The sequence below is a fragment of the Hibiscus syriacus genome, unplaced genomic scaffold (assembly GCF_006381635.1).
Source record: "Hibiscus syriacus cultivar Baekdansim isolate YM2019G1 unplaced genomic scaffold, ASM638163v2 tig00020138_pilon, whole genome shotgun sequence".
NCBI lineage: Eukaryota > Viridiplantae > Streptophyta > Magnoliopsida > Malvales > Malvaceae > Hibiscus > Hibiscus syriacus.
The window spans coordinates 582,584-606,413 of record NW_024062483.1 but is presented as its reverse complement, the minus strand read 5'-3'; the positions used below and the strand labels follow the sequence as shown (position 1 = coordinate 606,413).

The 23,830-nt window shown below is 35.3% G+C and overlaps 3 protein-coding genes across 3 annotated transcripts; all 3 read left to right on the top strand.

The window, feature by feature from the left end:
* The first annotated feature begins 10,546 nt into the window (after window positions 1–10,546).
* LOC120209772 (tubulin-folding cofactor D-like) lies at window positions 10,547–12,016 on the top strand. The gene is made up of 5 exons (XM_039208688.1): window positions 10,547–10,576; window positions 10,798–10,842; window positions 11,324–11,509; window positions 11,724–11,837; window positions 11,912–12,016. The coding sequence occupies exons 2-5, from the start codon at window positions 10,825–10,827 to the stop codon at window positions 12,014–12,016; spliced, it is 423 nt and encodes a 140-aa protein (XP_039064619.1). The 5' UTR covers window positions 10,547–10,576; window positions 10,798–10,824.
* A 2,363-nt stretch (window positions 12,017–14,379) lies between these two features.
* LOC120209771 (splicing regulatory glutamine/lysine-rich protein 1-like) lies at window positions 14,380–15,122 on the top strand. The gene is made up of 2 exons (XM_039208687.1): window positions 14,380–14,438; window positions 14,550–15,122. Exons 1-2 carry the CDS (start codon window positions 14,380–14,382, stop codon window positions 15,097–15,099), a joined length of 609 nt encoding a protein of 202 aa, XP_039064618.1. The 3' UTR covers window positions 15,100–15,122.
* Window positions 15,123–22,138: 7,016 nt separating this feature from the next.
* Window positions 22,139–23,335, top strand: LOC120209770. Its single transcript, XM_039208686.1, has 2 exons — window positions 22,139–22,523; window positions 22,701–23,335. Exons 1-2 carry the CDS (start codon window positions 22,139–22,141, stop codon window positions 23,333–23,335), a joined length of 1,020 nt encoding a protein of 339 aa, XP_039064617.1.
* The last annotated feature ends 495 nt before the right edge of the window (window positions 23,336–23,830 follow it).

Here is a 23,830-nt window from a genome sequence, read left to right as displayed (position 1 = left end):
CCTAAAAGTGTAATGGAGAAAATGTTAGGCACCTATATTTAACAAAAAAAAATAGATATCAAAATTTAATTTTAAGTAGAGTTTTGACACCTATTTTGCCATTTAGCCAAAAATAAAATGACAATGTTCCAGAATATACTATATGCACAATAAAACGACCACGTATATTGGAAACATAAAAACGATATATATCAATTACTAAAGAAAATCAAATTTATCAACCGGGGTTGGTTTAAGTGGTAAGTAGTTTAATATTGTTTAAGTAAATATTTCAGGTTTGAGTCTTTGAATATGTAGAAAATCTCCAGTAGAATACTCACCAACTAAAACCAGGTATAAATCCGGGTCGATCTAGATTAGTTAAGGCGAAGTCTTGGAATATTTACTAAAATCCAAGGGACATTTGTGCTATTGTCCCGTGTTTAACAATTAAGCCTCTGAGTTCTTCTTTTCAGATGTAATTTTCGTTTTTCAGATCAACAAATTTTGGTATGATATTCTGACCAAAATATTGTGCATTTATACATTAATAAAATTAAGAAAACTATCATTTTCTACCTTTAAAAGTCGATTATACATAATTAAATGTTTAAATTCAACTTTAAAACTCTCTCTTGCTGGAACCCTACAAATATTAGTCGTTTCCTCTCTTTTCTTCTTTAGTTGTAAGCAGCGACATCGATCTTAATGTTAATCATCACCACTAGTATTCTTTACATTTATTTTCTTATATCATATCTTCGTTTTTTCTTTGTTTTTTTAACGTTTTAATAACTTTATCTTTATGACATGTTTTACTCTGTTTTTATAGCACTTTTTTTCTCTGACTTTTGACACTTTTTTTGTTGTTTGATCATTGTTTATGTTTATCTTTTTCTCTCAAGGTTGGATTTTTTATTACCACGACTGATCTATATATCGCATATTTGTTATCATGTTGATCTTCACTGCTTTGGACCCTCAGATTGACTTGGATACACGATTTGCGTTCATTGATAGTTTTCTCACGTCACTCGACTTTGATTTGCGGTTTGCCGGTGGTCTTTCAATAGTTTTATCATCTTTTGTGGTTTGCTTGATAATGCAATCATATTTTTTTCATATATATCTTTTGTTCGAGCTTTTTGGTTAGGTTTTTGAACATTTTCCTTATTTGGTCGGTCCTTATGTGATCTAGGTGGCTAGGTTTTGTGTTAATGATTATATAAAAAGGTTCTAATTATATATTTAGTTTATAGTTATTTTTGTAAACCTTCATTGTAGTTTTGAATATTTTTATAAAAAATTTGATTATACATCTATGCACAATATTAATATTTGGTCAATGCAAACAAAGTAGAATGATGTAATTGATATGAATTAAAATTTAAATCGATATGAAATTAAAAGTTAAATATTTTGATTTATTTTTAAAAATATGCATGAGCCAAGCGATTTCAGTAGTAAATGAATTGTTATTATTTCTTGATGTCCCGAGTTTGACAACCAGGAACGTCAAGGGTACGAGCATTCAATGTCAAATGATTAAGAATTATCTTTGAAAAAAATATTACATTGTACTTAACCCAGATCAATCAAATATAAAAACTCTTTAGTTTTACATAGATTTAGGACAGTTGGATGAGTGAAAATAGATGGCTGAGATTGACTCCTTGTTTTTTTCCAGTAAATATATTCACATTTCCTACTTTTAATCTCAACCATCTGATTTCACTCATTCAACGATTCTAAGCCTATGTAAAACTAAAAGAGTTTTACATTGTGTAAACAGGATCCTATATATATATATATAACAAAAAGATATGCAAACATCAAATTTTATTGATATATGATCTAAATTAATAGTGTGACAAAATTTTTAGGTAAAAGGGTACTTGAGGCTTTTTGTAATTTTTCAAAAAAGTTAATGTGGTCTTTTGCAGTTAATGTGATCCTCAAACTTAAAAATAAATAAATCAATGTGTCCCTTTGACCTACAATTTTCGTCGTTGACTATTATGATGCTGACATTGGCTTAAATTTTCAAATAATGTGGTGGACAAAAATAATTGTTTGAATAATGCACCTGAGATATTATTTGCTCAAATGGGGTGAATGCTACAGTGTTGAACGGAGATGTGTTGTGGTCGTCGCGTCTCCCCCGGAAGAGCCGGAGTCGCCGTGCCTTCCCAGCGTCTCCCCCCGAAGACGCATGGAAATCCATGCGAGCCCCCTGCATGCCCTATGCAACTATTTCCACCCCATGCGTTGCTTCCATATTCATAAAAAAAAACCTGAAAGACGCATGAAAATCCATGCGACTTCCCCCACCCCCCGAAGACGCATGGAAATCCATGTGACTCCCCCTACACCCGTGAATCATGCTCGTGAATGAACCACGTGAAGGCTACCTTGCATGCATCATGCATCTTGCATGGGGCAGTAATAATGGAGCAATAATGCTGGGAGGTAGGGAGGGAAGGTTGAGGGTTGGGGTTGGAGCCATTGGGGTTGGGTTATATATATATATATATATATGGGGTGTAGTGAGGGAGGGTTATACCGAGATGAAAGAAAGAAGGAGAGAAGAAAGAAGAGGAAGAAAAAAAGAAAAGAGAAAGAAAGAAAAAGAAGAGAAGAAAGTTAAAGTCAGTTTTTGCTACATTATTCGACAAATTTAACCCAGTTAGTTTTCTTTTTTAAAATCTATATTATTTATAAAATAATATGAATAATATAGACGATAAATTTTAATTTTTTCGATTTATTAAAGTGATTATTTAATTAATTAATGTTGTTGAGTTCGAATAGAATTTAGTTTAAAAAATAAACTATCTTGAATTTAACTTAAAAATATAGTGCATATTAGGTCATTTTTTGTTGTTATTGTTATTTTTTTACGAATTTTTACTTGTTTAAATTAAATTAGTTACTTAGTAGATTATTTTTAGATTAAATTAAATTAGTTACTTAGTAGATTGTTATTAAATTGAATTCGTTATAATATTTTCATTATTCAACATTTAATCTACTAAACCAATTTGTTTAAATTAGATGCATGGATAGATATTGCTTTCGTATGTAACTTGTATGTGTTTCTTATTTGTGTTGAATACTTAGATGTAGTTAGTAGTATTTTTTTTATGCGTCATTTCTCTCAAAGCGGTAGCAGCTTTATGTGTTATTAAATTATTAATGTTATTAATTTTTTTCTACAGATTCATTCAAATGGCAGAACAAAATCAACTTCTTCATCTTGACGCTCAATATATTTCTAGCCATTTGGGAGTGATGGTGTTATTATTATTTAATAAAAGATTATAATCGTTTATTAAATTTCATAAATATTAATGTTTATTTTATGATTAATTGATTAATTTCATGAATACTATAATTATAGGAAGACGAATAGTGAGTCCTCCGTAATCGAATCAATATTCCCGCTAAGCCACACTCTTTGATTGAAGATCACATGGAAGTGGTTGGATTTTATTATGTTACATTTGTTCGAGAGTATAAGTTGGTCCCGTGATTTATAAGTGCATTGATTGAACGTTGGAGGCCAGAAATACATTTCATTTTCCGTGCGGAGAATGCACGATAACCCTAGAAGATGTTGCCTTCCAACTTGGGGTTCCAATAAATGGGATGTCGGTGGTGAAGATAAATGATTACAACACTGTGGAAGCACTTTGCAATGAGTTTCTTGGGTAGACGATAATAAACTCATATTTAAAAAGATGGTGTTTGAGGCTATCGTGGTTGGAGAATCAATTTAAACTCCAAGAAAATAGTACCCAAGAAGAAATCGTATATGCAACTCGAGTATATATATTGCAGTTGATTGGGGAGTTTTGATGCCGGATAAATCTGGTAATGTGGTTCACATACAATATCTCCCGTTTTTGAGAAATTTTGAGGATACACATCAGTACAGTTGGGGATCTGCGATATTGGCGTTCTTGTACCGTGAGATGTGCAAGGCGTCAGTAATCGTCAATAATATTAATACAACAGAAATCGGTGGATGTTTGATGTTGCTATAATCTTGGGCTTGGCACAAAATTCTATTCTTAACAATGATTAGTCGAACAACGATTTACTTTCCTCTTGTCGGAAGATAATATTTATTTTCTATACTTTAATTTAAATTGTTAATTAGAATTTATTTATTGTGATTAAAAAAGAAGTAATAAATATTTTTTTTGATTTACAGGTGGAGTCATAAAATAGAAACGACGGATCTAGTGCATAATAATGTCAAAGAGTTTCGATTGAAGATCAACATTTATAGCAAAAAGAATGTATATTTTATAATATATAATACAATATAATAATAATAATAATAATAATAATATGTAATTAAATTAAATTAAGTCATTTATTTTTATTTATTTATAATTTTATAAGTTTGCCTAATGAACTAATTTTTTGATGCCTAATTTTATAATATAAATATAAAATAATATTTATTTATTTATAATTTTATAATTTCGCGTCTAATTAATTTTTATAAATGTTAATTTTATAGTTTAATTAGAGGTCGTACATGGAGCCAAAAGTTTTAGCGTGTGTGCCGCCAGAGCTTTTGGAGGGTTGTCAAAATTGGGGTGATGCTACACCATTGATTCATTTTGCTTTTGTTGAGATATTGTTTGCGGATCGAGTGTTGAGGTAGTTTGGGTGCCACTAACCTATTTCGCCCATTCCATGGGATCATTACCCCTTGCACAGATTATATGGACGGGGAAACGCAACATGAATTGTGTTGCGAAGCATGCAGACTACGTTAAGGCTTGAAACAATAGAACTTCATATTTGCTGCCTCTTGATCCAATGAAAGATGATGAATTTAATTTTGAGACTTCGGCTTACCTTTGGTATTATTGGGATCATGAAAAGTCGTACCTGATGATGTTGGGAAAAAGGAAACAATTTAAAAACTATAAGAAAAATTTTGGTACAACCGATAAATTTATACCGAGTGGAAGTGGGAGCTAATCTCAACAACATAAAGTGAAAGAAACACAACTGTATGATGATTCTTCTATTCCAGCATACATGCCAGAGTTGATGTATCCTCATGTACCCATCAACTCTCTCATGTTTGAATCGACGTATAACTTTGAGCAAATGACATCTATGATGTCATATATGACTATTTGACAGTCTATGTTTCCAGGAGGGATGAAAGAGCAAAGTGGTGGAATATGAGAGCATAGTGGTGAGCATATATTTACAACACTAGCTGATATGCCCCCAATAAATGAGGAGGATGAGTACCATACTCCTGAGCAATCGCAACGGCCACAACGCATTAGACGTTCGCCTTGGCATTATCATTCCACAACACCCCGACATCGACAAGAATTATAAACTCAATTGTTATTTATATAAAAATATCTAAATTTTAATTTTAATTTTGCCTTGACATTAGTCGTTCGCATTGACATTATCATTCTGCCTCGACAAAAATGATAAAAAGTGACCAAATTGATTAAATTCAAAGATTTATTCGAATATTAAATTAATTTTAATTTAATTTGATAATAAAATATATTTAATAAGTTAAGATAAAAATAAAATATATTTTGAAAAATTTAAAAACATAAATTATTATAATAAAAAAATAAATAAATGATTATAAGATAAAGTTAATTATTATACATAAATTTTTATAAAATCAAGTTAATTAAGTCATGTGTCTGTATCGCCGACCCTCGTTGTATGCTACAACTATTTTTCTCGCGGTATTTTCAAAGCTCACTTCCAAACACGTTGATCATCATAAAATACCTTCAAATTCTCCAACATCTTGTCAAAATTTTGTTGGCGTAGTTCGTATCTTGTTTCATAATATATATATTGTGTTAAACCTCAATTAAAAAACACATAAATCATTACATAAATGTTGAAAATAAAACAAATGTTGAAAATAAAACTTACCAGTGCTTACTATCTCACTACGAATGCGGGTGTTATGAAACTGATCGATATTATTCTTACTAATATGGCAGATACAAAATGTGGGATATGCATGCAGTGGTATCCAATGACTTCCTGGTCATTCAATTGCAACCAAAATGTTTGTTCCTCGATCAAATATCAAGAAAACTCCATCTTCTCTAATGACATATTGATGTAGATTGGTCAAAAAGAAATCTCATACCTCTGTTGTCTCTTATTCAATAACAGCGAATGCAATTGGGAAGATATTTCATTCACCATCTTACGCAACTGCCATCAACAATACATGCTTATATTGACCATACAACCACGTACCATCAACTTGAACCATACATTTGCAAAATGGAAATCGTTCTATGCATGACTTGAATGCCCAAAAGAGTCTATGAAATATTTTCTTCCCTGGAACAAGTTGACCTTCTTCGTCATATGTAGGCATGGTTTGAGACTTCACTATGGTCCCCTGGATGAATCGCTTCATTGATTGTAACAAATGTGGTAGCTCATTGTACGATGTATCCCAATCTCCATACGTCAGCTTGATTGCCTTCATTTTTGCATTCCAAACCTTGTCGTATTTTACTTGGTATCCAAATTGGCCTCGAATATATGCATATAAAACTGAACAAGGGATCCTTGGATTATTCTCAACCAATACCTTAACGTATTCACGTATTATATTGGAGTCCAATAGTTTGTGGTCTTGTTTGATTGAGTTTCGCAAACATGTGTAAGGATCATTATACCTTGTGATAGCCCAAGCATCGTGCCTCTGAATTTTGGACACTCTGATATTCCACTTGCACTTTGGATCATATTTAACACACACTGCATATATGATTTTTTGGTTGGACTATACAATAAAGACATCAACATGGTATTTGATGCAATACTCTTTAATCGCCAGCGTAGTTTCATATTTTCCTCTAAATTACATCCCAACCGAAAATTCACCAGAATTTTTGAATGATTCAACCATATGGTTTGGAGGTATATGTGGCATGTCTGGGAATTTTGGTGCCCTCATCCCATCATAATTTATCTCGTACATATGAGGGGTATGTTGATACGGTGTCAGAACTTCATCAGTGGCCAGGTTAGGTGCACCACCACATCCAAAATTATAATCGTCGGCCAAAATGGGTTCCTCAGTTTCTTTATCTTCGCTGGAATCATCATGGATTTATCCCCATCGATTTTCAGCATCAACATCAACAGTAAATTCAGAGTTATATATGTTTCTCTCCTCGTACTTTGCTACTGCGGATGTTCCACCGACTTCATTTCCACTTTCCAATAGCACATAAAATTATTTATCGATATGTGTGTAGGGTCCTCAAACTCACTTTTGAAATCCATTTGAGATGAATTTTCGACCACAATTCTTGATGACCTAGGAACATCATATATCTTATGCACATCAACAAATAACTCAATAACTGAAATATTTGTTGACTCATGTAATTCATTCACGATTCCAATATCATCATCTTCTTCAACTGGTACTGCAACATATCTAACTGGATTGGACATACCAAGAACCTATACTTCAAACCATCAACTGTAGCTCGAATTTTCTTTTCTATCATATACTTCATTTTTACAAATGTGATGTCCCTTTTGAACATCATATTTATAGGTCTTTCACACTGAAAAATAACTTCGACCTCATTTTCCATAATATGTCCATTATAATGAACAATCGTGATAAAGTTGTTGCTCATTTTCTCTACAAATTCAAAATTTGTATTTATAATGAAAAAAATATGGTACGCTATGATCATAAATCGTAAAAATGATATATATAATATAAAAATAATATTAACATAACAACAATCGTAAAATTAACATATATTAATAAAAATAATATTAAAATAATAATCAATAGTAAAATACCTCAAATAAAATTTCTTCAAACTTAATTCACCTTCGTTATGCAAAAACAAAATTAACAAACTATTAGACTAATATCAGAAAAAAACTGAAATTTAAATCAATTTACCATATAATACATACTCAAATTAGAATAACGAAAGAAAAAACACACCAAATTTTCAGAAATGCTCCCTTTGTTAATCTTCTTTGTAATTGCTTCTGCTCCCTCTATCAATTTTTTGAATTGCAATTGCCCCAATTTCATTCTTACATATATATAGTTTAGAGACATTTTTTTAGCCGTTCAACTTGTTATTACAGGGTATGTGTTACGATATGATAGGAGTATGGCTTAAAATTTTATCATTCGAATGCCAGCTACCTATTGTACCTACGTGAGTGGCATGTCATGCGACTTCGCCAGCCACGCGAGGCGACCCTGAGGAGATGCATGCAACCATTTGCAACCCGACCCCCTTGGGAGACGCATGGGTTAAACTTTTATCATTGGAATGCCATCTACCTATTGTACCTACTTGAGTGGCATGTCATGCGACTTTGCTGGCCATGTGAGAGAACCACGAGGAGACACATGCGACCACTTGCAACCCAGCCAAGGAGAGTGGCCCTCTTGGGAGATGCATGGCAAGCCATTGTCACTGAAAAACCTCAAGATATCCTCTTTTAAGTCCCATTTCCCCCTACATAGAAGTCACTGAAAAACCTCAAGATGTCCTCTTTTAAGTTTGACAAGAATTTTTTTAAAATCCCATTGTCAACCCATTCGGCCCTGGCGTCTTGTTATTATCTGAGGATGATATTACGTCCCAAACTTTTTCCCCCGAGAATGGTCTTTATAAAAACAAATTATGCTCATATGAAATATTGGAGAAATTGAAATCCAATACCTCTACCTCAACTGTAGGATTCCTATTATAAGCTTATTTGAAAAAATTTAATACGCTTGATTTAATAACTTCAGGATCCGTTGTTAGTTGACCACCCACTTTCATCATTTTAATAGCGTTCACCCTTCCTCTATTTGCAGTACGCCTATGAAAAAAATCTAGTGTTACGATCGCCTTCCAAACAACATTTCACACGAGATTTCTGCAGCCAAACCATATTTTCTTTTTTGTATAGATTCCAAAGTTTCATTCTCACCAAACCCAAAGATTCATTAGAGACCAAAGATAACCCTTGTTACATGTCAAGTTCCGAATCATGTATAAATTTTTCCAATTCTGAGATGGATCCTTGCATTTTACTAAAATTGGCTTTAGACCACTCCTTCATAGTCGTTGTAGAACATTTTAGTATTCTGGAAATCCTTTTTCTTCTACTGCCCGTCTTGGCTTTTTGAAATTCCTCCACCATTATTTCTTCGAAGCCTTCCTCTTCTAGCAAATAATTGAACAACCTAAATGGTTTTGGGCCCCAATCCAAACCTTTACTTTCCAAGCTAATGGCATTATGGTCAGATAAAAATTGTACGAGAAGACTTTGATTAAGTAATGGAAACACTGACAAGAAACTTGATTATACTAGAAATCTGTCCAATCTAACAAAGGTAGAGATTTCCCTATTGTTACACCAAGTGAAGTTGCCACCCGACAGAGGGAGATCATTCAGACTAGCCCTCTGCACAAACTCATTAAAGATTCTCATCATGAACCTGTTATGATCTCTCCCCATTTTCTCTTCTTGTGACAGATGCGCATTGAAGTCACATCCCAAACAAAAGGGATTATCCAATTGCAACACAAAAGACAACAACACCTCAAAGAAAGGTTCTTTCTCTGAATCCACTGATAAACCAACATTTAACATATAAATCTTTTATATTACCTTTGACTACAATAAACCTCTCCTGAACACATTCGACCTCCACCTCCATTTTGCTTTCTTCCCAAAGATTTATCAATCCCCTTGCTGACTCTACCACAAGAGATTTTGCATACCCACTCAATATATTCCCTTCTAATCTCCTTAGTAATGAAAAATTGATCTTCTTTACCTTTAATTACTGGATAAACATCAATACTGGTTTATTCCCTATTATAATATTTCTCACAACCCATGCTTTTTATCTTCTCCCCAAACCCCTCACATTCCACGATAATATACTTAAACTTGACATAAGAATGGGTCGGGTAAACTCGAATCAACAACCGAAAGGTTCACCAAGAGGGGTCGGGTCGATTTTTGTGTTTAGGGAGTAAGGAGATTGAAAGATAGAAAATTGCACAACGATTTATAGTGGTTCGACTTCTCAACCAATCTACATCCACTACCTTAGCTCCTCACCAAGTATTTTCCAAAAAATTCACTAATTTATTCTTTCTTTTTACAGGACAAAGAGATAACCTTAACAACCTTGCGATGGAGCTTGAAACATTCCCAGAAAGCACTTCTACTAACTCTTTTACTCAGATTATCGAAAAAGGCAGACCAAGGGACTTTAGTAGGGAGAGAGCCTTGAACTGACTTTTCACTTTCCATGGAGCAACTATTAACTTCTTAGGTAATTGCAATTTTATAAGAAGTTTGAAAATATACCTTCATCTGGTTTAGTTAATTCAATTGGTGGTTTCCAAGATTCTTTGAGGAAGGCATCACTGTCTATATTTCTGGAGTATCTTCAGGTCGATCAAGCATCAATAAAGAATCCAAAGTGTGTAACTTATCCACTGACATCCTTTGGATACTCCAAGAGCACAAGTGATGCGACAGGATTGTTATACCCACATTGAAGGTAACTCAACCTCTTGATCCCTTCCTCAAAAATCTGGATGCCGTCCAATTCCATCACTGAGTATTTTGTATCTGTTTCAAAATTTACTGCTAACCAAGGAAAAATATCAGAAATATTATATTGTATTTTGAAACCTCTAGTTTTTCTTGCTATGAATTAACTATGAAAGATTATTATAATATATATATATATATATATGTTGCTGGTGATGCATATTGCAGACAATTGAAATTCTTTTCAGCAAAAGGATGTTGTTGGATATTGAGGTTAGTTTCTCTTTTTCTGAAATATGTGAATCTTTTCCGTGGTTCTTTTGTAATCATTATGTTATAAATTTGGCCGAGATTTCTTGCGTAAAAAGGGAACCGTTTTAAAATTTGATATCTTTTCAAATTTCTGCCAGACGAGAGTAATTCTTATCTTCATGGTGGTATGAAAACCTTGTTAATTAAAATTTCATCTTGGTATCATAATTTGAAGAGATTAAGTAATGTGCTGACTTATGTGGCTTTGGGGGTATTGTTAGGGAAACTTCCTTATGGCTTGAAATACCCTTTAAAACACAGGACTTTGCAGAAAAGGAACTGGATGTTTAGGGAAGCTTTGAAGTTTTATCAGTTCCTTTATTATTACTATAGAAAATTGAGGAATAATTGTGGTTTAATGGTTCATTTGTTTAGATATCAAAACTATGAATCCTTCTTCGGAGTGCATTTTAAACCATAAAAATGAAATTTTAACTTACAGGCTCATACTTCGGTTGTCTGTTCCGGTGTTTTGGATTCCCTGGCGGTTGAATTGAAAGCGTCAAAGGACTTCTCCAAGTTATATGCAGGCATAGCAATACTTGGTTACATTTGTGCAGTTTCCGATCCCATCTGCTCCCGTGCCTTTTCTCATCTTCTCACGCTCCTCACTCATCGGTACCCTAAGGTCTGTTTTGATGACTGTACTTGTTGAACTATAAAATCATATGTTATTCCGACTTTTCATTTTTCCTTGAATACCCCCTGTTCTGTATTTGTTTGAGCATGAGTATGAAGATACAGTCCTTCAAAATTATGGAAAATTTAGAAAAGAAATATGTGATGGACATATATATCTGCATTATATCTTTTTGTTTCATAATATGTCCATCATCTACCAGATTCGCAAAGCTGCTGCGGAACAAGTTTACCTCGTCCTGCTGCAAAACGAGAGTCTGGTGTCGGAGGAAAATACGAAAAGGTACTCCAAATTGTTTCAGAAACTTCTTGGGATGGTGACTTGGAAACAACAAAGGTTAAGAAGATGGAATTGTTAGAAATTGTTGGTGTGGATGCTGGAGTTGGACAGCTAAAAACTACTTCAAATGTAACATCAAGCAAAGCTGGTAAGAAGTCAACAACTGTAGATGAAAATGAATCCTACTCTTCAATAGTTGAGTCCACTGGGTTTTGATTTGCTTCTTCTAAAGCTTGAACCAGCCGTCTGTTGTATTCCCCTTTGATTAATGAACTTTCTTTTTCTCATGATGATCAATTTTGTTTTAGAAATAGTAATATTTAGAATTTAAAAACATTGATTTTTTAATATGATATATCTTAGAGTTTCTTCTTCGAGGATGAATCGGGATTGCAAAAACCGAACCAGCCCGATAGAATTGGTATTTTCGCTAGTTGGGAACATACCATCCATGAATGAATCGAGTCCATCTGAAAATTTAAAATTGTCATATATTTTATATTTTTTATATATTTTCTATTAAAAATTTGTTTTCAATAATCTTTCATAGTTCGCCCCAACATCAAACCATGCGTCCGTCCGTGATACCATCTAATTGAAAATGTTTCAATCCGAACTAGATAAAAAATGACAAAATGGGTAATTACATATTTTAATTTATACACATTAAGGGATCATTTGCATAATTTACATATTTTGTACATTGGGTCTCGATAGCATTGAATGGGTGTTGATGTTGAGTTATACAGATATTTTAACATTGGTATTGATACTCGCCAACTATTATAAACATTAAACCTCATTTCAATTTCAATATCACAAGGACAATACAAATATTGAGACCCGATATCAATATCAAAATGTTATATTGTAATTTCAATTTTCACTATGATATTCACTGCACAATATCAATTTCGTTTGCACCAAATGGTCAATCTACCGATTAAACATGCTCAATCATCCATCAAACTTAGTCTAAATCACATATAACATATTTCCAACATCACATGTAGAGATGAAAAACATACTAAATCCTCCAAAGTTCCAACCATTTGCATATGCATTTCAATCTTGTACAAAAGCTTACTTCTTTACCAAAATAAGCATTATATGATGATTATAATTACATTCACCACAAAATACCATTCAAGCATTGAAGTTTCGAGTTCTACTCCTAAGGGTTGAGAACCCAATAAAACTCCATCTACTGTATCCAATCGATCTTGGGTTTAGTTTATTGCAGGCACTCCCCTAAAGTCAAGAATTCCAACTCATATGTATCATGTTCGAGGTCGTGAAGAGGAAGATGCACCCGATTTTATCGTGGGTACTTTTAAGTTGTTTTTTAGATCTGTTTATGCATTAGTGGATCCATGATCCTCTCATTCATTTATTTGTTCTTCATTGATTAAAGAGTTCCAATTAACTCTGATACCAACTAAAACTGAGATCTTAGCTACTAATCTTTTAAGGGATATTGTACTAGTGAACCCAGTGTGTCCCTTGAAGATTCAAGGAGTCAAATTCTTTGTAGATCTTATGGAACTACCCTGTATGAATTTGATTTCATTTTGGGTTTTGATTTTGTTTACAAAGGAATTTTAGAAACAAATGGTGTAAGTGCTAGAGAAGCTGAATTCACGTCTTATAAGCCCACCAACAATATAATTTCGATCAGGAGTCATTAGAAAATGAAGAAAGCATGTTCGTGCCATATTCTCTATTTTGCTGTAGGAGAAACGGGAAAAAAATGAAAAACTATGGAGGAAAGGATGACTTTTGGTCAAATTAGTATTTTTATAAATTTTAGAGTTAAAATTAAAAATTAAACCTTTTACTCTATTGTAGTTCACTCATAATTAAATCCGACAATTTGTTGGGCCTGTATAGATTGGGCGTTGGACAGGATTTTGCAAATTCAGACCCGCCCCACCCATCCAAACCTTTTATTCTCTAGTCTCTACACTTCGTCCTATATTTCATCTCCGGTAGCCGGATTTCCTCGTACGACGCATTTATCCCCTTATTTTGGCGTTCGTTCAAATTTCCAGTAACATCCATCTTGCTTGTTTTATTTTCAGTTCGCCTCTCTCCCTCTTCATTTTTTTGTGCATTATCTGTCGAGAATTTATGGGTCCATGGAATTTTATGTTCTTTTGTTTTTGATGATATTTTGAGTATGTTCTTCTGCTGATTTTGGTTTTCAATTTATTAAGGAAGCTTCTTGTAATTTGCATACTCTACCCTAACTTGAACTAGAAATGTATATGATCCTATTTTTTTTATTTAGGAAAAAAGTTTTTTTTTTCGTTTAGTTGTTGTTTAATTCGAATTTACCAATGGTTTTGCTTTTCTACTCTGCAACCCACACCCAAAAAAAAATGTTGCGAATTTTGGAGGGGCTGAATATCAAAAGCAATAATGAACTAGAGCCTTGCTTCTTGTGTTTTGATTATTTATTGATTCCCCACCACTGGTATGATTCTGGGTTGTGCAAGTGAGTTAATGTTTTGGGTCATTGTATTAAATGACTGACATACTATTATTGAATTGATGTTTTGGGTTGTGCAACTGAGTTAATGGTTTCTTTGCAGCTAAGTTTGCGAGTGTTTCCGTTATTCGCAATGGAGAAGGATAGGTATGATAGGGAAGATGACGCTTCTAGATAACGCTGCGACGGAGGAGCCTACAGTGATGAATTAGAGCGAATCGACAAGCATCAGAATAAGGACAAGAAGAAGAGCATTTGAGAAGAAGAAAAGGATCACCGAAGTAAAGATAGAGACCGTTCTAAGAGAAGCAGCGATGAGGTCTTGAAAGAAAGGGAGAAAGAATCCTCGGAAAAGGATAGAGTGTCAAGCAGGGAGAGGAGGAAGGATGACAGAGATGAGCATGGGAAGGACAGAAGTAAAGATAGTAAGGTGAGGGAAAAAGAGAGAGATTATGACAGGGACAAGTATAGAGATAAAGAACATGAGCGTGAGAGAGAGAAGGATCGAGGAAAGGAAAATGACAGGGAGAGGGATAAAAAGTCTGAGAAGGAGAGGGGAAAGGATAAAACTAGAGATAGGGACAGAGAAAAGGAAAGAGACAAGGTGAAGGAAAGGGAAAAGGAGAGAGAGAAACTTAAGGATCGAGAGAAGGAGAGGGAAGGTGAGCAGGATAGAGATCGAGAGAAGGGAAAGGAGAGAAGTAAACAGAAAAGTAGAGAGGAAGATTACGAAGGAAATAAAAATGGAGAGCTAGCATTAGAATATGAAGAGAGTAGGGATAAGGATGGAGTTGATTTGAATGCCTGAAGCAATTCAGGTGTATTGCAGGCATCTTCATCAGAGATTGAGGAGTGCATTGTGAGGTGAGTGGATCATTTAGTCATAGTTGGCCTTAACTTGCCTGCATGTTAGACAAATTTTTATTGCTTCATTCCATCTTTTATGAACTGTTACTTGTCATGTAAAATTAATACTCTGAAAATGATTCTGCTATAGCATATTTTAGATGGGAATATTAAGATCATGCAGTGATTTTGAACTTCATTTTTATAAAGAATGACTATGATACTTGAGTCTTTAAAATATTTGGTGACCAGGCCAGAAGGTTCTCTAGTTGCATGACTCCGGCGTTATATCTCAATTTGATGACATAATTGGTCTTTGCTTTCGGATAGTGTATTCAAAGTCTTGTTTGTTTTTCTTAATTTTAATGCTTAACCTAATGCAAGTATTTATTTTTGTCTTTTCCTTCTATTTGTCTGCTCAGGATGAAAGAAAGATTGAAGAAGAAATCTGAAGGTATTTCAGAGATTTCAGCATGGGTCGGTAAAAGTCGTAAAATTGAGGAGAAAATTAATGCTTTTTTTTTTATAAGAAATGTAGACCTCTTTAAAAATCCCCTTCATGATTGCTAAGACACCATAAGGTGTACCAGAAATCAACGGAAGGAGGAAAAGAGTGTACAAAGCCGAAGATTACAACCAGAAAATTTAAACACAACAGATACAACCACAAACGAGAACAAAATAAAAAAAACCCCAACCCTACTTCCTAGCTTAGCCAATTCTAGACTTTGCTAAAACATATGCCTCTATGTTAGCTGGCCTAGCTATCTAGTGGATAATGCCTTCCAAGTTCCTAATCTTATCCGCAATTTCTTTCGAAATTGAGACGTACAAGCTGGGGAATTTATCCAGATTTTTTATCCACTCCACAGACAATTTACTATCACTCTCCACAATCGACCATCCCTTAGAGCACTATTTAGGAGATTCGAAGAACAATAAACCATGTTTAATGACCTTCAATTCCATAAAAGCAGGGGGACCCAGACCAGCAGTTTCTTGAAAAGAACCCAACACTGTACTAGACTCATCTCTTAAAATCCCACCCGAACTACTAGCCTCCCAACTACTATTGACAGCATCATCCACGTTCAGCTTAAGAAAACCCCCTGGGGGAGGGGACCAGAGCAATTGTTTAGCTCGAAGACATCCTGAAACAGAACAAGAATCACCGAGCGTTGGGTCACCAATAAGGAAATCCCTTGAGATGGCATTGTTGGAGAATTTAGCTAAGAACCAAGAAGCTAATATGAACTTTGCTGTAAAGAACAATTGAACCTGATCGAATACATTTTGCTCGAAAACAATGGCATTCTTGTATTTCAATATCGTCCACAACACTACACCAGGGATAAAAGTCCAAATAGTAGAATTAGGCATCAATTCCTCCCAAGCAGAAAGAAAACAGTGAGCATTCTCATGTAAAACAACATAAACTTTCTACAATTTCAAGAACCTATTCCATAAACCCCATATAGCAGTACAAAAGAAGAATAGGTGTGGGGAGGACTCCAGTTCTATTATGCAGAAAGGATGTAAGGGATCCAAAATCCTCGATACACCCAAAGTTATCAAAGGCTCAAGGCACATCGAGGTGCAAAGTGTCCTGGAGCATTGAGGCGCGAGGCGCATGAAAGGCGCGGGATTCACGAAGGCGAGGCGCATGATATCCAAAAAATTGTAATACATGTATATATTAATGCAATCAAACTCAAATATCATAGATACCCAATATTAGGCTTCAATAGAGTTCATTCTCAAACTCAAAATACCAACGTAACTTCATAAAAGCTATCAACAAGCATAATAAAGTATTAAGTACAATGTCACGTTCAAATTTTTTAAAAATAATTTTAATTTTTTTTATTTAAAAAATAAGGAAATATAAACGTGACACTTGTCATTTACGTTTTTATTAACAGTAGACATCTAAAAGTGTAACGGAATAAACGTTATACACTTATTTTTAATAAAAAAATTTAAACATAAAAAATTAATTTTAAATATGATTTAGACATTTAATTTTATATTAATCATTATTTAGAAAAGGTAAAAATAGAAATGTTGTTAGACGTAAATTTTTAATTACGATTAAATTAATATAAACAAATATCCACATCAACCGGTCACAAAACATTCCACGTCATGACTTTATCCATTCCACACAAGTAGCCGCTACAACTAAAGATTTTTCTTCCCGCTAATCAAAATACGGCGCGTCACCATAGCTTTTGTGTTTAAAATTACGCACTACTCACTTCCTCATTTTCTTCACCTTCTTATTCGTACGAAGACAAACCACTGTTCAAAATCCCCCTCACCAACCTTTTTATTCTTTGTAGAAAATAAACCCAAATAAGACAGCGGAGGATGAACAACACCCATCCATCGCCACCGTGAACCGTCGTATCCAGCGGTTGTCCCTTCACCTGACCCCACTTCCACCGCTTCAACCTTCACCCCAACTCAACATGCTAACATGCGCCAAGTCGGCCAATAAACTCGAGGTTGACAAAGCCTCGCTGAAGAGCTACAGGAGAGGGAAAAACAGGGAAACACAAGAGAAAATCATCGAGTTCTTCGAGTCGAGGCCCGATTTGTAAACCTCGGTAGGGATTCTAATGAAGGAACACAAGGTTTTAAGCCCACATCGTGCCTCAATTGCGCCTAGGCTATGTGCCTCGCTTCAGTGTTGAAAGCCCCGTTTAGTGAGCCTCTGCGCTTTTGCGCCTCAGGCGCGTTTTTTACAACTATGGATACACCTCTATTTAATAATTCAGTCTTAATTGTCAGTTTTTGATGGACAACTTGCCACATGAAAGTTTCCACTCTTGGTGGCACCAATCTCTTCCAAAGATAACCCTTCCAAAAATGGTCTACAATCTGATCAGTGGAGCATGTTTTCAAGCAAGAGTTAACTGTGTAAAAGCCATCCCCATTCCCTCTCCACAATAGACCATATCTCAAATTCTCCGATTGGCTTACATTGCTGATTATTGCCATCAGTTTGGCCCATTTATCAACCTACCAGTTACTCAAATTCCTCCTCATCTTTACACGCCAAACCCAGCCTGAATTTCCAAATTAACCAAACTCCCTTAAATTCCCATTTTGATTGAAGAGAGGGCAAAAAGTCTAGGGAATAATTCTTTGAGGGAGGATTCCAAAGCCCAAACATCATGCCAGAAGCTAATATTCTCCCCATTCCCCACTCTGATTCGAAACTGGAGCCACAAGAGTCATCTTTAAAAAAATTGTTCACCACCGATCTCCACATCCATGAAGCCTAAGCTGGTAAACTTTTATTAAGTAGCAACGATCTTTGATTTAGCTTGTACTTGCTACATGTCAACTGCCTTCACTCGGAATCCTTTTCGTTTGCAAACTTCTAAAGAGCCACTTTCTCAAAAGGGCTTTATTCATTAGATTGAGATCCAACACTCCTTGTCTCCATTGTCTTTAGATTTGCAGACAGTCTTCCAGTTTACCTAATGTATTTTGTTCCTCTCTGATCCTCCTCCCCATAGGAATCTAGCCATGATGGAATTCAACTTTCTGTACATAGTGGATGGGAGCTTGAAAATCTACAAGAAGTTGGTTGGGAAAGAGCACAAAACCGCTTTTAATAAAACCAATCTCCCTACCAAAGAAAGAGTTGTTGTCTTCCAACCCGTTTCCTATAAAACTTTTGTAAGACAGGTTCCCACAGAGATGTTGAATTTCTCTTAGCTCCGAGTGGAAGACCTAGATATTCAGATGGAAATAGGCCTAATATGCATCCAATAGAACATGCCCAATCCTTCACCTCATCTTCTCTTGTATTTATGCCAAATAAACTGCTTTTGAAGAAATTCAGTTGGAGACCCGACATAACTTCAAAAACAAGTAAAACTCTCTTCACATTTCTAATTTGTGTCTTCGAAGCGTTGCAGAAGACTATAAGGTCATCTGCAAATTGCAAATGCGATAATTTGAAAGATCTATCATTCCTTCCAATTTCAAAACCGCAAAACAACCCAGTGGAAACCGCCTTCAACAAAAACAAATTAAGCAGTTCCCCAATCAAATTAAATAACAATGGAGAGAGAGAGAGAGAGAGCAACCCTCTCTAAGTCCCTTACCCATTGAAAATTTCTCAGAAGGAACCCTGTTTACTAAAACCAAGACCGTATCCAAAGTGACACATTTACTCATCTAGTTGTGCCATTTCACCCCAAATCCCATCTTCTCCATTACTTTGAACAAGATTGACCTATCAACTGTGTCATAAGCTTTTCCAAAGTCCACCTTAAACACACCTCCCTCAAGACCTTTCCTCCTCTAATATTCAATCCCTTCATTGGTGTCAGAACCGTATTTCGGTTGGGCTCGAAATTGGGCTTCGACTTGGATTAAATGCTTAGGAGTCGCCACTGACCATTTTAAAACGAATTTAGGTGGGTCGGACATCATCTTATCTGATCTATGTTGTACCAGAAACGTGTCAGGTTCGAGAGTCGGTTACGGTCAAAAAAGAATTAGCACCCTTAAACTGCCCTTTCGGTACCAATTAATTTATCGGTTGTCTTTAACTAAATTTAAAAATCCGATTCAAATTGCTTACCTTTGATTGATTGAAATTTTTCTAAAAAAAGATCGAAAATGTTAGTCAATAAATAATAAATAAATGTTAAATAAATCAAAGAAAAACGTAGAAAAAATAATAAAAAGAAAAATAACAAAATAATAAAATCAAAAGAGAAGAAATGAAATAGAATAAAATAAAAAATAGGAAAAAAATAAAAAATAAATAAAAATATACGTAGAAACAAAATGAGATAAAATAAAAAATAGAAAAATTTAATAAAAAAATAATAATACTAATGATAAATAAAACAAAAAATATATATATATATATTAATGATAAAATGGACTGAATTGAAATAAAACCAAGTTTGAGGGTCAATCTCAAAGTAAATTGAAGAAGGAATGAGAATCCAGGGGTAAAATATAATGCTTACAAAATAGGGGGGACCAAAGTTGCAATTCCCCCCTTAATTCACGAAAACCCACGGATCTTCTACTTTCCCAGGTCAGTTCGTGGGTCGGATCCGGGTTACATAAAAGCCAAAATAACGCCCAAAAAATTCATTTCACTCATTCTCCCTAAATAATAATCCAACTACCTCCTAAATCCTCTGAACTCTCTCAACGCCCAGAACACAATGTAAACCCGGCCACCACCCCGATGGCCAAGCGCTGCCCAACGTTGTCGAAAATCACTCCGACCACCACTCACGGTGGCCGGTAAAACCCAAAATTTACCCAATCGTTCTTCCCGTCACCCGAAGCCAAAATCGAAGCCCAAATCACCTAAAATGCCTTGAATGACGTAGATCTAACATGAAAGGTTTGGGTTTTACCTTCTCTCGGTGTGCCCTTTCGGCTTCTTGGCGAACCTTCCCCTTTTAGTGTCTGATGCCTTTTTGTGCGGTGGGCTTTGGTTGATTTTTTATGGTGTTGTATTTGGGTTATTTTTCTCTCTGTGTTTTGGTTGTTCGATGATGTTATCGTGTTGATGGTTTGGTTCACTATTTTCTCGTGGCTATGTTGTTATGGGTTTCGATTTGCTGTGTTTGGGGTACTGTTGATGTTCTCGGTTTTGTGTCGATGCTTTGGTACCCCGTACTGTTGGCTTCACAGAGGCTTTTATAGCTCGATTTTGGTCGTTTGGGTCCCTACGATCTCAGGATCATGGTTGTTGGTTGTCTGAGATCTTCGTGCACGTTACACCGATCACCTCGGGATGGTTCAGTCCCGTTGGTACTGCCGAAAAATGCGCTGGCCGGTGGTTTGCTCCCTTGCAGCACCGTTGACCTGTTGAATGGTTATGTTAGGGTTTTTCAAACCCTAATGGTCTTGGGCTGGTTCAGGCCCTCCAAACTGGACTGTATTGGATTGGACCTAGAAAAAAATAAAAAGAAATTAAATTAAAAAAGAAGATAAACAAAAACGTATAATAATAATAATAATATACTAATAATAATATAATATAAATTGCATCTGTTGCTTACTAAAGCAGTTGACATAGGACTGTTTTCAGGTTTCGATGTAGGTGTTCATGATAGGGCATTTAAGCTTTCGCATTTGCAATTTGCGGATGACCTTATAATTTTAAGTAAAGGCTCTATTCGTGACTTGAGGAATGTCAGAAGAGTGTTATTAATATATGAGTTAATGGTGGGGTTGAAGATTAATCAAGTCAAGAGTAGAATTTATGGTATCAATGTTGAGGATGGGGCGTTAGCTACTTGGGCGAATGATATTGGTTGTTCGGTAGGAAGTTTCCCATCAGAGTATCTAGGTTTACCCTTGGGCTATAAGAGAAATTCGGCTGCCATGTGGGAGCCAATAGTGGAGAGATTTCATGCTAAGTTAAGCGGTTGGAAGTCTAATTCCCTGTCGCTGGCAGGAAGGGTGGTGTTAAGTCAGTGTTGTGCTCGCTCCTTGTGTATTTTCTTTCCATTTTCAAAATTCCAGTTTCTGTGCTAAAGAAACTAAATTCTATCATAGCTTCTTTTTTGTGAGGGGGGGTGCAGCGGATAAAAAAAATATCCACTGGTTAAATTGGAGTTCGGTTAGTAAACCAAAAAGATTGGGGGGGTCTAGGGGTCCCGAATTTATTACTCTTAAACAAAGCATTATTGGGGAAGTGGGTTTGGAAGTTTGCATCAGAGAAAGAGTCTTGGTGGAAGAGGGTGGCATGTGGTGTTTATGACTTGGATCCGAAATGCATAATGATGGGGAATTCGTGGCCAGGCCGTGCATCATGGATTTGGAGAGATGTGGTTAAAATTTCTTTTTCGATGATGGTTTTGGGGATTGTATTAGGAGGAATATGCGTTTGAAGACAGGGAAGGGGAATTATGTGCAGTTCTGGAACGATGTATGGTTGGGTGAAGTTCCTTTGAAAATACAGTTTCCTAGACTATGTTCTTTCGAGCAACAAATCGGGTAAAGTGATGGAGTTTAGGGTGAATAACGGCGCTGGTTGGGTGTGGGACATTCAAATGAGGCGAAATTTGGCGGATTGGGAGGTTGAACAGCTGTTGCAATTGATTTCTATGTTGAACAATATCTCAATATCGCCATGTGAGGAAGACTGTTGGATTTGGTCAGAGAATGGTGAGGGCTGTTTTTCAGTTAAATCTTGTATCAACATTTTCCTTGATCAAGATGGTAGTCAGCAGAAGATGGAGATCTGGGAGAGACATATTTGGGCAGGGATTGCTCCTCCACGGGTGGAGACATTTGTATGGCAAGTGGCTCACCAGAGAGTGGCGGTGAAGGAGGAATTACTGAAGCGAGGAGTGGTAGGGATTGATGATCCTTTATGCTCTCTGTGTGGTAGGGAAATGGAATTAGTTTCACATCTATTTTTGCATTGCGAGGTAGTATAGGGTCTGTGGGCCAGATTATTGAATATTTGGAATTTGTCCTTTGTGATTCCAAAGAATATCATGGACTTTTTCAATTTGTGGGATGATTTACTTCCGAATTCTTTGATATGGAAATTTATTCCAGGGGCGTTGATGTGGTCAGTGTGGAAATGCAGAAATGAGGTTATTTTTCATAAAGTTAAGCTGGATGTGGTGAGACTGTTCTTTATTGTTCGTTTTATAATAGCTTCCTGGTTTGTTGCAAAGTTCAAGGATGTGAATATTCCTTTAGACTCTCTTGTGGGAGATTTAAAACTTGCGGATTTGGTGGGAAGACAAGGAAATGGCATCTCTAAACCAATTTGCTGGGTTCCTCCTCCGGATGGGTTCTTAAAGCTCAATGTTGATGGAGCGATGGTAAAGGGTTGGGATAAAGGAGGCATTGGTGGTTTGATTCGGGATAATAAAGGTGTGTTGCTTCAATGGTTTTCAGAAAGAGTTGGGGGTGGTCCTCCTATCTTCGCAGAATTATTGGCGATTAAGAGGGGGTTATGTCTTCTGGAAGATTTAAGTTTTGTCCCTAATCGGAGGTTTATTCTTGAATCTGATTCAAGTAATGCTCTAAAGTGGATCAAGAATCTGGGTTTATGCACTCCTATGTTTCAAGTACTGGTGAAGGAGATAGTCTCTCTTATGGCAGGGAAGGATATCATTATTAAGCATATTTTGAGGGCTGCAAATTGGGAAGCTGACAAATTAGCTAAGGATGGGATAGGGTGATGTAATGGTTTCTGTCTGCTTGTATTGAGGAGTAGATAATTTTATTTCCTATGTTTAGCTGTTGTGTTTAAGTTTTATGTAATTTCTGGTGGTGTTTGCAGATGTTTAGGGTCTGCCTTTATTGTACTTTGTTTCATCTAATAAATTCTAGGCACTCTTTTCCTCCTTTCCTTGTCCTTCATGTTACTTTTATAACATAAATGTGAAAAAGGGGTTTTTAATGAGGCCTAATCTTCTATAAAAAAAAATGCTTTAAAAACCCTATAGTATATATTTTCAAAATGGTTTTTTAAAAATTATATATTATATATATTTTTAAAAAATCATTTTCAAAACTATATATATTATATGTATTTCAAAAACATTTGCAGATTATATAATATATATATAAATCGGACGAAAATGGGTGTCTATAGTTGCCTCTATTTGTCTTTTTTCGTGAAACGAAAAATAGGATAAAGATAAAAAGACACAAATTTGCGTTCGGTAGAGTTG